Source organism: Martes martes (genome assembly GCF_963455335.1).
Source record: "Martes martes genome assembly, chromosome: 8".
NCBI lineage: Eukaryota > Metazoa > Chordata > Mammalia > Carnivora > Mustelidae > Martes > Martes martes.
The window spans coordinates 88364659-88378170 of NC_137895.1; the positions used below are offsets into that span (position 1 = coordinate 88364659).

The following is a 13512-nucleotide window of genomic DNA, read 5'->3' on the forward strand; positions in this document are numbered from 1 at the left end:
ACCTGGGCATCCAGGAACAGGTGCTCGCACCCTCTAATCCTCAGGTGCAGCGGGCTGAGTGTGGGAGTGGGGGTGGTGGCGAGGCGGGCGGTGGGCACATCAGGCCCCGTCCGTCCTTTCCTTCCCTGAGAGGGCCCAAACTCTTCCTCCTCCTTCCCTCTCTTCCTCCTGGAGGATGAGTGGGAGGAGAGGAGGGTGTTCTCTTGCCCGCTGCCCTTTAAGTCTGTCCCCCAATCATCCCCCCACCCCCACCCCATACGGTCCTTTCCAGCTCTGGAGGCCCTTCGTCTCCAAGCTGGGCCGCGGCGTCCCTCCGCTCCATTCCCCTCCTTCCCATCCCCACAGGCGTCGGGTCCAGGTCCCCAGTTTCCTCCGCCCCGAAGCCTCAGCATCCCCGCGCCACCCTACCCCACCCCGCCACATCTGCACCCCGACCCTCCCTCCGCACCCGTATCCCCGGACCCGGACCCATCCCTGCCCCCCACCCCCCAACTCGGCCAGGCTCTCACCTCAGGGGCTCCGCGGCCGCAGCACAAAAGGCGGCGCTGCTGCAGCTCGGCTCCGGATGCTGCTCCCGCCTCCTCCTCCTTCTCCTCCTCCTTCTCTCCTCCCCCCGCTGCCCTCGACCGGACCCGGGGCGCTGTCACAGGCGAGGCTCGTGCGGTGTCCGGGTGCACGGGTGTCAGCCCCAGCTTCCTCCCCCCGACCCCCGACCCCGAGCCCCTTGCCCACTCGGCTTGAACTCCCGCTCCTTCCAAGGCCCCCGCCCCTGGCCCCCCCGGGACGGACACGCCCTGAGCGGGGGATGCTGCGCTGGAGCCGCCGGCCTCTTAAAGGAGCCTGCTGCTGCCATCCGGCGCGCTCCAGGCTCGTCCCTGGCCCTTCTGGGCCCCTCACCTCCCTGCAGGCGGTGTCCTGTGACAATCGCACCTCGGGCCTTACTCTGATTCCGTCGGAGCCCCCTATGACCAGTCTTATAAACTCCTTACTATCCCCAGAGACAGAAGCCCTTCAACGTGGGATACCCCCCACCCGCCCAGAGCTCTAGCTTTGCTCCCCCTGACAAGCCGATCTTGCCAGATTTCCTTCCCCTAATTGTCACCACTCCAGTTTTACCCAATTGGAATCCACTCAGCTCAATTCCCCACCCCCCTCCAGCGTTTCTCATTATCATTCCAAGAGTCCCCTGGACCTCCACTACCTGACCCATTCTCAGGACACTCATTAGAACCAGACATTTTCGTGATCTCTCTCCAAGGTCACAAGATTTCCCAACATCTTTTAACCCCGTGGTCATGAGACTTTGGGGAGGAGAGACTGGAGCTCTGGGACCCAAACATAAGTGGTCTGCTCTGCACCCAGATTAGTGGATTAGTTTTAAGAGGCCAGAAGCCTCTCTTGCTGTCTCTTCAGCTGAGAGACCAAGACCCACAAGCAGAGGGAATGAGACCACGACTTGCGTTCGTCCTTCTAGTCCTGTTGTCCCACTATAGCCTGATTCTCAGGCTCCAGAGGGGATCTCCTGGACAGCTACAGAAAGGTTCACTAGGGTCATTCTAAAAAGGCTTTAGAAAAGAACTGAAACCAGACAGGCTGCGGGCTAGAATTAAGGGGAAGGGAGGTGAAGGGCAACCTAGGGAAAGGAAGCAGGTGCTGTGAGACGAAGGCCCAAGGGCCAGGAGTTTAGGTCGAGGGTTGAAAGAGTACTGCCTGAGACGCACTTGGCTTGCCCCACCGCTCAAGGGGCAAAGAACCGTCTCCTCCCGCGTCCAGGTAAGATCCACCCCCCCCCCACCCCAGCCTGCAAAGAGCCAGGATCCGACAGCCGCCTCGCCCCCGGACCAATCACAACCTTCCCTCAGTAAAGAGGCGGAGCCAGAGCGGGATGACTCTTTCCTTGTCCCTACCTTCTAAGTAAAGTAACCAATCGCTATCTGCCTAGAGAAGTAAGCGCAATCGGAAATAACCAATTATACCGCGAAGCTTTTCGTGCATGCCTGACCCTGCCCCTCCAGCTGCGACAAAGATGGCGCGCGAGCTCCTGGGTTCTGTAGTTTCCTTGGGAGTCAAAGGGTCCAGGGCTCCAGTTAGCCCTTACCGCCCCGCCCCCAGCTGCTTCCACTCTGCTACTACGCATGCCCGCTCTGGGGAGCCGAGACGCGGAAAAAAGGAGGCGGGACGCTATTAAAAAAAAAAAAAGCGCGCGCGCACAAACACACACAGACACACACACAGACACAGACACACACACACACACACAAAACCGCCCTCAGCTCGGGAAGCGACAGTGGACGACTCCGCTCCTCCCAGAAGGCGGTACTGCAGGCCGGGGCAAACCACGCGGAGGGTTGTGGGGCGGATAGCTCCCCTCCGGATGGAGACTCATGGAGTCGGGTGGGCGGGGGACTCCATGTCCCGGCATGCCCCGCGCCGGGCCCGACCGGCCGCGACTCGGGGCTTGGCCCCGGCCCTAGCTCGTCGGCGGTGTATTGGGGCGCATTGAGGCTGCAGTCGCGGTGGCGCCCGCGGGAACGGAGGTGGGAATGAGTGAAGAGGAGCAGGGCTCCGGCACTACCACGGGCTGCGGGCTGCCCAGGTGAGCCGCTTCGTACCGATCCCTGCCGGGCGAAAAGCGTGGCGCGGTGCGGAGGAGGTAGCGGCGCGGCCCCAGCATGCACCTGGCCTGAGGGTTGTTCCCGGCAAGCACTGGGGTAGTGGGCCGTGGTTCCCGGCATGCATCCCGGCAGTGGCCACTGCCTCTTGCTCTAAATAGTTTGGGGTTGGCCCGGTTCCCAGACTGCACTTGGAGCACTGGGCTTTATGCTCTCGACATTCAGTGCATTTGGTGGGTACCGGGTTCCTGGCCTGCACTGTGTCAGGGGACATGCACTTCCTAACTGCACTGGGGTACGGGTTCCTCCTCCTTAACTGATACTGGAACAGTGCATTCCCCGCTTGCTCTGGGGGCAGTGCACCCTGCTTTCCCAGCCTGCATCCCTACTCCACATTGAATCCAGCTAATGTCTTTTCTACTCTCCGGGGTCCTCTGGACCCTATGTCCCCCATAGTGTGCCTGGGTCTGATATGACAGTGCTTGGCCAGGTGGGTGCAGAGTTGGACGTGTGATAAGAGTCTGTGCCCCCCGCCTCCCCCAGTATAGAGCAAATGCTGGCAGCCAACCCGGGCAAGACCCCGATCAGCCTTCTGCAGGAGTATGGGACCAGAATAGGGAAGACGCCCGTGTACGACCTCCTCAAAGCCGAGGGCCAAGCCCACCAGCCTAATTTCACCTTCCGGGTCACCGTTGGCGACACCAGCTGCACTGGTGAGGAAGGCTTGGGCATCCTGGCTGGGGTGTGCATTCCCAGGGCCCTGTTGGCTTTGTTTCTTGGAGTCTCTTCCCAGTCCTTTTCTCCAAAGCCAGTGAGGGAAGGAGAGATTTCAGGGGAAAAGCCACTGACTGGTTTGGGAAAATGGGTCTTTGAGGAGGTGGGTAGGGCTTGGGAGAGTTAGAGGAGCACGCAGGACTGGCACAGTGATCTGGCAGATTGTCATCATCCTAGAGGAGAAAGAGGAGATAAACCAAATTCTCAGTGAAGTATTTGGGGGGAGTCAGTGCCTGCTGCACTCGGCTCTGTTCCAGGTGCTTGACCAAATTCCCAGTTAATCTTAAACCACAGTCTGATCCTGTGATAGAGGTGGTAGTATCCTCAAGTTGAAAAGGAGGGAAGTGAGACTCAGAGGGATTTCAGTGAGTGATGTAAGGTCACATGTCTAGTGAGTGGCAGAGCCAGGCCTTGATTCTAGAGCCTACCCTCTTTCTGCTTTTCCAGCCATCTCTATTTATTGAGAGAAAAGAAGGTGCTTCCCAGAGGAAAGTAAAGCAGAGAAAGAATCTCCACCCAAGATGTCTGAGCTCAGGGGCTTCCGCCTGACACGGCTTGATTTGGGGAGCTCTGGGGAAGATAAAAGCCCTTCCTTCTAGCAACTAGTATAACATTTCCAGTCTTGGGCAGGGGCAGTTGGTGAGAGGGGCTTGGTTGACTCACTCCAGCTATGAGGAGAGAAGCTGTGGGATGCTGGTTTTTCTTCTGTCCTCCCAGTGACCTCCAGTATTGCCCACGCCCCTCTCTCAGGTCAGGGCCCCAGCAAGAAGGCAGCCAAGCACAAGGCAGCTGAGGTGGCCCTCAAACACCTCAAAGGGGGGAGCATGCTGGAGCCGGCCCTGGAGGACAGCAGGTGAGGGAGGAACAGCCAAGGCTTCCTAGAGGCCCTGCCAGGAACCCAGGCCTCTGCGCCACCTCCTCTGCCCAGTAGGTCTGGCCTGGTGACACTTAGCCACCTTGACCTGGCCCCTTCCTGAGAGTTTCCTCTGGACAGAGCAGGATGCTGCCAGGGCTTCTGCTGCTGTGAAGGACCCTTTGGGGGGAATGTCAAGGGGCTGTGGCTGTGGTTTGGGCCTGGCTAGGGAGGGAAAGGGGTGGAGGCTGAGGCTAGAGGGGTTGCACCCCAACATGCCTCCTCTCTCTAGCAGGTTGTCCTTCCCTCTTCCACACTTACATTGGAGTTTTCTTGCCTCCCCGTGTTTCTTGGGTAGGAAGAGACCCTCCTTCCCCTTTTCTTAGTCGTCTTGATCCAGTGTTTGGCAGCAAAGGCTCCGAGGAGGAAAAGCTGGTGGTTAAGCTTCCCTGAGTCTTTGGCTCCAGTGGGAAGGAATTTTCTTAGGGAATGGGCAGGTCAGGAGGACCTGGGTCCCCACCCTCTACTCCCCCCACCCCCAACATGGGTGTGAATCAAAGGCCCCCTTCCCCTCGGGAAGTTCTTTTTCTCCCCTAGACTCTTCACTGCCTGAGGACATTCCAGTTTTTCCTGCTGCAGCGGCTGCTCCTCCTGTTCCATCTGCTGTTCCAACCAGGTATCTTGTATTTCCTGCTGGCCTGAAGGGGGGAGGAAGGGGTCCTGGCTCCTGGTCCCCCAGTCCTTGGCCCCAGCTGGTCAGGCAGGAGGAAGTCTGAGAGTAAACAGAGGATGGAATAGTTGGGGACCAGAATTTGAAGAATTTGCACCAGTTGGTAAGCTCTTGGGACAGGAGGTAATTTATGACTTTTAAATAGCCACAGGAATGAGGTGTTTGACCATGTTCAAGGGTCTCACAGGCTCCATTTTCTTCTGAGTTGGTCACATGATGGTCCTGTGTGTGCCTCCCATCAGGTGCTTCCAGGGACTGGATATACAGCCCCTCGCCCACTGTCCTGCCAAGGTGATGATCCGGTGTTCCAGAAAAATCTAAATTGGCCTGGGCCCTGGAAGAGACCTCACTTGGGTGGGAAAGGGAGGAAGCAGGCTGGATGTTTGGAGAGACAGCTGCTTGCCTGGCAGACACTAGGGAGATGGTAGTGGGGACACCAGAGCAGAGCTTAGGACTCATGGAGAGCCACAAAAGGGACAGCCCCATCAGCTTTGGCCCTGGACCCTTGTTCCTTCAGGACCCCCCCCATGGAGGTGCAGCCCCCCGTCTCCCCTCAGCAGTCTGAGTGCAATCCTGTTGGCGCTCTGCAGGTGTGCCCCCATCCTCATTTCCCGTGCATGCCTGTCTTCCCTTGGACCTGGGGCTGTGAGGGACGGTTATGGGGCTGTGAGGGACGGTTATGCGGGGCCTCTTCCCCTGTTCTGAGGGCTTTTCCCACCCCGCTTCATTCCTCCTCCCTGGAATCTGAGGCTCCCAGGGTAGGAGGGAGAGGATGTAAGGAGTCTTTTCTCACTCTGCCTTGTGCACCCTTGTTTCTCCCTCCCAAGGAGCTGGTGGTGCAGAAAGGCTGGCGGTTGCCCGAGTACACGGTGACCCAGGAGTCTGGGCCGGCCCACCGCAAAGAGTTTACCATGACCTGCCGAGTGGAACGTTTCATTGAGATTGGTAACTGGGCAGAGGGGAGTTGAAGCTACTCCAGCCCTGGGCACAGGCAACTCCTAGCCTCTCTGTGCTACAGCCTCACTGTCCTGGCCGAGACCCCTGGCTTAGCTCCTTCTCCCAGCTGCTGCTTTGTCCTGGCCTCCCCCCCACCCTCTCTGGCTCTCACCTCTCTTAGGTGCATGGCAGGGCCCAAGCTCCTCTTTCCAGTTGACATCCCACAGGGGACCCCCAAGCTTGAGCTGGGTGGAAAGCCTGTTCGGAGTCATAACCCAGCAACCCTCTCCCCACATGCAGGCAGTGGCACCTCCAAAAAGCTGGCAAAGCGTAATGCGGCGGCCAAAATGCTGCTTCGAGTGCACACGGTGCCTCTGGATGCCCGGGATGGGAATGAGGCAGAGCCCGATGATGATCATTTCTCCATTGTAAGTGGCTTGTGTGGGCCAGGCCCTGTGGTCCATCCTCCATGCCAGGCAGGACACTGGGGACTTGGGCCTGTCACCCGGGGGTGAGCCTCTCTGGATCCCAGGCCAGCTCCTGCCCATTTTTCTCCCAGACCCAGAGCTCCTTGGCTGCCCCCCTCCCCACAACCTCAGCTGTAGGCCTACCCGGTGAGTGCCATGGGGAGCTGGCCCAGGGCTGGAGCCCTGGAGCCTGCACTTACTGGAATGAGGAAGGCTGCCTGGACCCCTGGCCCAGACTCCAGTAGTTAGAGGGGGCCAACTCAGGGAAGGCCGGCTGGATGAAGCATTCCTTTTGTGGGTTTTTCTCTTCATAGAATGTCCTGTTAAATGCCTGGGTCTCAGCTCATGGCCGCATCTTTCTCACTGTCACCATCTTGTCAGGGTGTGGGCTCCCGCCTGGATGGACTTCGGAACCGGGGTCCAGGCTGCACCTGGGATTCTTTGCGGAATTCAGTGGGAGAGAAGATCCTGTCCCTCCGCAGCTGCTCCTTGGGCGCTTTAGGTGCTCTGGGCCCTGCCTGCTGCAGTGTCCTTAGTGAGCTGTCTGAGGAGCAGGCCTTCCATGTCAGCTACCTGGATATTGGTATGGCTAGTTGGGAGGCCAGGGGATGGTGGGGACTGAGCTGGAGCAAGTACGGACGGGCCCACAGGGGGTTGGGGAGGGCACAACCACGAGGATGCAGATACCCCCCTTCCTGTGCTGCCTTCCCACCCAACACCACTTCCATCTTCTCTTTCGGTCTCCAGAGGAACTAAGCCTGAGTGGGCTCTGCCAGTGCCTGGTGGAGCTGTCCACGCAGCCAGCAACTGTGTGTCATGGCTCCGCGACGACCAGAGAGGCAGCTCGTGGGGAGGCTGCTCGCCGGGCCCTGCAGTACCTCAAGATCATGGCGGGTAGCAAGTAAAGCCCCAGCCAGACTTGGACACGCCTCCTGGCTCCCTGCTCTTCTTCCCCCAGCCCGCACGTCTGTTCAGCTCTGGTGCCCCCCTGCCCCGGAGGTGCCGTCTCTACCTCTGACACAGACTGCCTGCCTGCAGGCTGAGGAGGACACCGGGCCAGCAGCCAGGGACCACGGGGCCTTGGCTGGCCCAAGATCTGTCCTCATGGCACTGGTGATGATGAGTGGGAATGAAATCTGGGGGCTCTCCCTGAGAGCCTGGAATAAACGTGCTGCCTCTTGGATTCTTAAACCCCGCTCTTTCTGTTCCCCTGCCTAGGGCCGACAGCAGAGGAGGTTAGCACCAGGGTACCCTGTTGTGCCTCCCCACCTTGTTCTGGTGGCAGGAGGCCCCATCACCTGTGTTCCTGCAGAGCTTGGTTTGGCAGTGATGGAGGGACTGTGGCCCTGGCCCTGGGGCTCTCTCCCCACCCTTTCAAGTCTCAGACGGACAGACACATGGATTCAGAAGCCACAGCTTTATTAGGGGAGGAGGGGAGGCCTGACCCTTGTAGTTGGGAGCCTTGCATGCATACGTATCAAGGGATGACAGGTCACTTCTTCCCAAAGCGCTGAGGGGCAGCCAGGCTCCAGAAGGGAGAGCTGAGCCCCTCCCGGGTTCGGGGACTCAGCTGTTCGCTGCTCCAGGAGCCCCGGGTGTTTCTGCCAAACCTTGGGAGAGATCCATCTTCAACTGTAGGTCCTTTCAGCCCCTTCCTCCTCCGGCCCCCACCCTCCCATTTGGCTCAGGCCTGGGCCTTGTCTCTCTCAGACTCACCTCTGGGGCTGAAACAGAAAGGCTGGGCTCCGGCCAGGTCTCTGCATGGCCTGGAGCAGGGAGCGCAAGAGTGACCCAGGGGTCTGGACCTCCTGCAGTGGGTAGGCTCCGCTGTCTTCCTCCTGTGGTACAGGGGCATTGGGGAGGGAAGATGGGCAAAGGCCTTGGACATTTTAGGTCACATGGGGAAAGGAGTGACTCAGAGGCACGTTGTAGGAGGCTGAGGACCCACTGAAGACCCTGGCAGCCAGAGTATTTGAACTGAGAGCACAAGTCTCAAGCTGAGATAGAAAAATGGTGACAGTGGGGGAGCAGGGGGAGGTGCCTAGGTGACACAGTCCGTTAAGTGGCCCACTCTTGATTTTGGCTCAGGTCGTGATCTCAGGGTTGTGGGATCAAGCCCCCCGTCGGGCTCTGCATCGTGTGGAGCCTGCTGGAGATTCTCTCCCTGCCCTCTGCCCCTCTTCTCACTCGCCTTCTCGCCAAATAAAATCTTTTAAAAAATAAAAACAAAGAAAAATCGTGACATGGGGCTGGGGCAGTAACTTACCATGAAGATCTGGTCTTCACCTCCATCACCTGGTCCTCCAGCACAGTCTCCGTCTGTTACTAGCAGCACCATCAGCAGCACTGCGGCCCGCCTGGGCTCCATGCTGCCATCTGCCTTTCTGCAGCCATACCTGCTTCTTATACCTTCGGTGGCCCGGGCCCCCCACCCCGCAGCAGCCTGAGGGGCAATCTAGAGCAGGCGAGGGAAATGCACTGCTCCATCAGGAGCCCCCTGGGAGCCCCTCCCATGGCACCTCTGGGACTTCCTGCTCCCAGCCTCTGGCCCCCAGCCCCTAAGGCTGGAGTTATAGACATTATTAGATGCATAAATTCTGTCTCCAGAGCTCAAGAAGCATCATTAGTTGCAGATGCTTTGTCAGAGCCAGGCCCTAGGGGGCCTTCAAGAACCCCCAATTCCTCAACAGTTTTGAGAGTTCCAATCGATCACCTCCTGGCTTTCCTAACTTGAGACTAAAAGCATAGAGGAAGTCTTGTCAAGAAGGTCTAGGCACTATGTCTTGGAACAGAGGAAAGGAGGGAAGAGCCAGGGTTAGAGTGAGCCAGGATGACCCAGCCTGATCCCTTTTGTGACTATGGCTGCCACAGGGGTCATCCAGCCCCTTCATCCACTTGCCTATGTGCCCCTTGGGGGGATAAAAATGGAGTCACTCCTCTGAGATTTGCCTGTTGATAGGAAAGTGGGATACAGAAGGAGACTAAAAGGTTTCAGAGCCCACAGAAAGTGGGGATTGCTCCCCATCATGGAGACAAGCCCCATGCTCACGGGGGAGCCCCACTCAGGCTCTGCCTCACCTGGGCGTCTGCCGCCATCCTTCGCAGCTGAAGCACTCTGCTGCCACCCTGTGGCCACAGCTTGACACTGTCAGGGCCGGCCATTTCCTGTCTCTGCTCTTTGAGGGGTGAGGCTACATAGAAGGAGGTTCCTACCATCCTGACTCTAAGGGGTCCCCGAAAGGCAGGGGCAGGATACTAGGGTTGGTATCTGGTTTTGTTCACCTCCTTCTAGTCACCCCAGCCTCTGCCTGACTCCGACCTGTGAGGGCAGGCGACAAGAATCCTGCCTTTTTAGGAAAAAATCGTTTTTCCTCAGGAGTCCTTTAAAGTCATCTGGTTCACTTTTCCTTCTGACCTTAGAATCCCTTCCTGAGCATCACTGCCTGGCCTCCCGACCCCAGTCGGATCTGGCACAGAGCAAGTGTCCTCAAAAGCGTTAGCAGTGCTGCCCCTGCATACGCGAGTCCCAGTGAACTTGGCGTCTCCTGAGACAGTGATCAGGCAGGTTTACCCGAGAACCAAGCTGGCTTCCATGAAGTTACAGAACACTGCACATCTTTCATGTGTGCAAGCCTTCCATGTATCTGAAGACGGATGTCCCTCTTCCACTCTGCAGTCTTAAGGGGATCCCCCCTGCTCCCTTTAAAGCAAGGCATCTAGAAACCAATTCATAATTTTGGGGAGGTAGAATAGAGCAGGTTCATCTGGATGTTTTAGATACTAATTCGGCCTAAGCTAGGGTGAACCCTTCTGTATACTTTGTCCGCCAGCTGGTCCCAAGCACAGAACCTGGTGGTCCTCATCACTACATCCTGGAATTTCACTGCTTCTTAAAAGGGACGATCCAGTCCATGGGTTTTTCTGTGGGAAATGGATCCTATGCCACATCAAGGTCCTTCTCTGTTCTTCCCTGACAGCAGTTCAGAGGAGCAGGGCTGTGAGGGGGTGTGGGCCTCGGGACTGCACAGAGTGGCTCTGGGCTTGGAGTGGTTTTCACCCCAGCTGCTGCACTTTACTGTGCGCCTTGGCAAACGTCTTAACCAAAACCTTAGTTCATCTTAAATGAAGCAACTACTCCTGTTATCAATAGGTTGTTGTGAAAAGTAAAATGACTTACTGAATATAAAGTGTCTCGTTCCATCTAGCATAGAGCAGCTAATAAATGTTCACAACCCTGACTCTCCTAGTATCTCTGATCATCAATTACAAGTGGACCTGAGCTGAGGCTCAATTCAGCAAGGGTCCGGTCTAGCTAACTTCCTATGTCCAGGAGGGAGGGGACTGCTCTCTCCCTTGGCAGGCATAGGCACACCTCAGAGATACTGCTGGTTTAGTTCCAAACAATAAAGCAAGTAACGCATTGGGAGTCAAATGAATTTTTTTGTTTCCCAGTGCATATAAAAGTTATGTTCATACTACACTGTAGCCTATTAAGTGTGCAATAGCATTATACCTGAAAACCAAATTAAACAATGTGTATGCCTTAATTTAAAAATTTGCTTAGGGGTGCCTGTGTGGCTCAGTGTTGGTTAATTAAGCATCTGCCTTTGGCTCAGGTCATGATTCGGGGTCCTGGGATGGAGTCCCACCCACATCCGGCTCCCTGCTCAGTGGGGAGTCTGCTTCTTCCTCTCTATCCCTCCCCCCACACCGTGTGCTCTCTCTCACTTGCGCTCTAATAAAATCTTAAAATAAAATATTGCTTAAATATGATTGTTATTTAAAAAATTTTTTTCAAGTAAGCTCCACACCCAACGTGGAGCTTGAACTCAGGCTGAGTTCAAAAGTCAAGACCCTGAGATCGGGAGTCCCACACTCTACCGACTGAGCCAGCCAGGCGCCCTGTCAGTTTTTTTTTTTTAAAAGATTTTATTTATTTATTTGACAGACAGAACACAAGTAGACAGAGAGGCAAACAGAGAGAGAGAGGAGGAAGCAGGCTCCCCACCGAGCAGAGAGCCCGATGCAGGGCTCCATCCCAGGACCCTGGGATGATGACCTGAGCCGAAGGCAGAAGCTTAACCCACTGAGCCACCCAGGCGCCCTTCCTTCAGTCAGTCTTTTGCTGGTGGAGGGTCTGGCCTTGATGTTGCTCACTGCTAGACTGGTGGTTGCTGAAGGGTGGGGTGGCTGTGGCAATTTCTTTAAATTGACAATGAAGTTTGCTACATCAATTGGCTCTTCCTTTCACAAACGATTTCTCTGTAGTGTGTGATACTGTTTGACAGTTTTTACCCATAGAATTTTCAAAACTGAGCCAAACCTCTCATACTCAGCTGCTGCTTTATCAAGTAAGTTTCTGTAATATTCTAATTAAAAAAAATTTTTTTTTAAAGATTTTAAGTCATCTCTATACCCGGTGTGGAGCTGGAACTCACAACTATGAGATCAAGAGTCGTGTGCTCTCCTGACTGAGCCAGCCAGGCACCCCTGTAATATTCTAAGTCCTTTGTCATTCCTACAGTCTTCACATTCCATCTCAAGAAACCACTTTCTTTGCTCATCCACAAAAAGCAACTCAATTGTTCAACTTTTATCATGAGATGGCAGCAATTCAGTCCCACCTTCAGGCTCTACTTCTAAATCTAGTTCTCTTGCTATTTCCAAACTATAGTTACTTCCTCCACTAAAGTCTTGTATCTTCAATTTGTAAAAACAAAGAACAAAACCCCAAAACCAACCAACCATCCAACCAACCACATACACAAACATGCAGTCTTTAAAGTGTGATAAAGTGAAGTGCAAGAAAACAAGAAAGGCCTGTAGGGGCAATGACTTAATTCTTCTAGAACTTGGGAAACTGCCCTACCCTCGGTCTCCTTTCAAAACGTCTCAATCTTGGCTTCGGTATTTGGCTCTCAGCAACTTACTTTCTTACCCTTCTCCGTAACCCCATGTACTCCTGACCACAACACAGGGAAGATCACCACTACCTTTCCACTCTCCTCTGGAGACACAGTCTCCCTGCTTGTGTCGATTATTCCAAACACCAACTACAAACAGCTCCCGTATCACTCCTCTTCTACTGGGAAATCCTCAGAGGCACCTGCTACCTCCTGGTCAAGTTTTTCAGCCTGGCTCACTCTTCTCACTTGTGCTAATTATCTAGGGATACACAGATTGCCCCTTACCATAGTTCCTGACCATTACTTGTTCTCCTTGTGACTTTTACCCGTTTCCAAACAAGCTCCACCCTTCATTTCCAGAATGAGCTCTTCCCCACATCCACAGAACTGATAGAATCTATGGAAAGCTTCCCTTTCTATGTGTGCGCTCCCCCAGTCATATCAAAACTTCCTGAGAGTAGGGTTTGTTTTTGTTTATTGTTGGGAAGGAGGGGACAAAACACGGAAAGGGAAGAGGCCGCTTGCCTTCACACACCCTACCATCCCCTATCCACATAAAGCCCAGGAGTTTAGCCATGAGGCTCCCATGATACCAAGGACCCTGTCCCCGGGACAGTGCACAGATCTGACCCATAGTCTCAGTACCTTCTTTCGTGTTCTATAATTTATATGAACCACCTACCTTCTTTAGGCTGTGTCTTCCCTGCATAAAGAAGAGGGATAAGAATCCCTGCTCCTTCTGTCCTCAGATATAGGAGAGCGAGGAAGAGCAAAAATGTGAAAGCCCGATGAATTCCCAGCAAGAGTGGCCAACGGGACTCGAAGATGAGAGTACTAAAGCATTAGACAGAACAGTGGTTCTCTCGATAGTTTAATGTTATATTTGCAGCATAAATAAGGCACAATATATGTCAGGGCGAGGGGGAGCGGGAGAAGGCATGGCGGGGGGTGGGGGATAACTGCTGGGTGGGAAGGGGGATAGGAGAGGGGAGGGGGAGGGAGAACAGAGTGAAGCCTCTGCCTCAGCCCGTCCCAGGAGATTGTGAGAGCCCGCTCACAGGGATCATGCTGAGTTGGGTGGCAGGGAAAGGGGACAAGACAGTTTTGTAACAAAACAGCCTGTAGCACTACATCCTCCCACATGTCAAAGTCCACCACTAGGGACTGGGGGAGACCCAGACCCAGAGTCGAGCTCCTTGGTGAGATGGAGAGGTGCTGCTACATGTCAAAGATA

At 55.3% G+C, this 13512-nt stretch overlaps 2 protein-coding genes across 11 annotated transcripts; one reads left to right on the forward strand and one right to left on the reverse strand.

The window, feature by feature from the left end:
• Positions 1-2422: 2422 nt before the first annotated feature.
• TARBP2 (TARBP2 subunit of RISC loading complex) lies at positions 2423-8586 on the forward strand (the record flags this gene model as incomplete). 10 transcript variants are annotated; one of them, XM_080810834.1, is made up of 9 exons in its annotated part: positions 2423-2596; positions 3156-3325; positions 4137-4239; positions 4837-4915; positions 5487-5559; positions 5797-5914; positions 6206-6333; positions 6754-6955; positions 7120-8586. In XM_080810834.1, the coding sequence occupies exons 5-9, from the start codon at positions 5497-5499 to the stop codon at positions 7275-7277; spliced, it is 669 nt and encodes a 222-aa protein (XP_080666960.1). In that variant the 5' UTR covers positions 2423-2596; positions 3156-3325; positions 4137-4239; positions 4837-4915; positions 5487-5496. The 10 variants fall into 10 exon arrangements, with proteins under 10 accessions (XP_080666960.1, XP_080666957.1, XP_080666953.1 ...); XM_080810831.1 differs by having other exon boundaries at positions 2430-2596; positions 4820-4915; positions 6687-6955; XM_080810827.1 differs by having other exon boundaries at positions 2430-2596; positions 4820-4915.
• NPFF (neuropeptide FF-amide peptide precursor) lies at positions 7851-8740 on the reverse strand (the record flags this gene model as incomplete). The annotated part of the gene is made up of 3 exons (XM_080810839.1): positions 7851-7982; positions 8089-8210; positions 8639-8740. The coding sequence occupies 3 exons, from the start codon at positions 8738-8740 to the stop codon at positions 7865-7867; spliced, it is 342 nt and encodes a 113-aa protein (XP_080666965.1). The 3' UTR covers positions 7851-7864.
• Positions 8741-13512: the final 4772 nt, after the last annotated feature.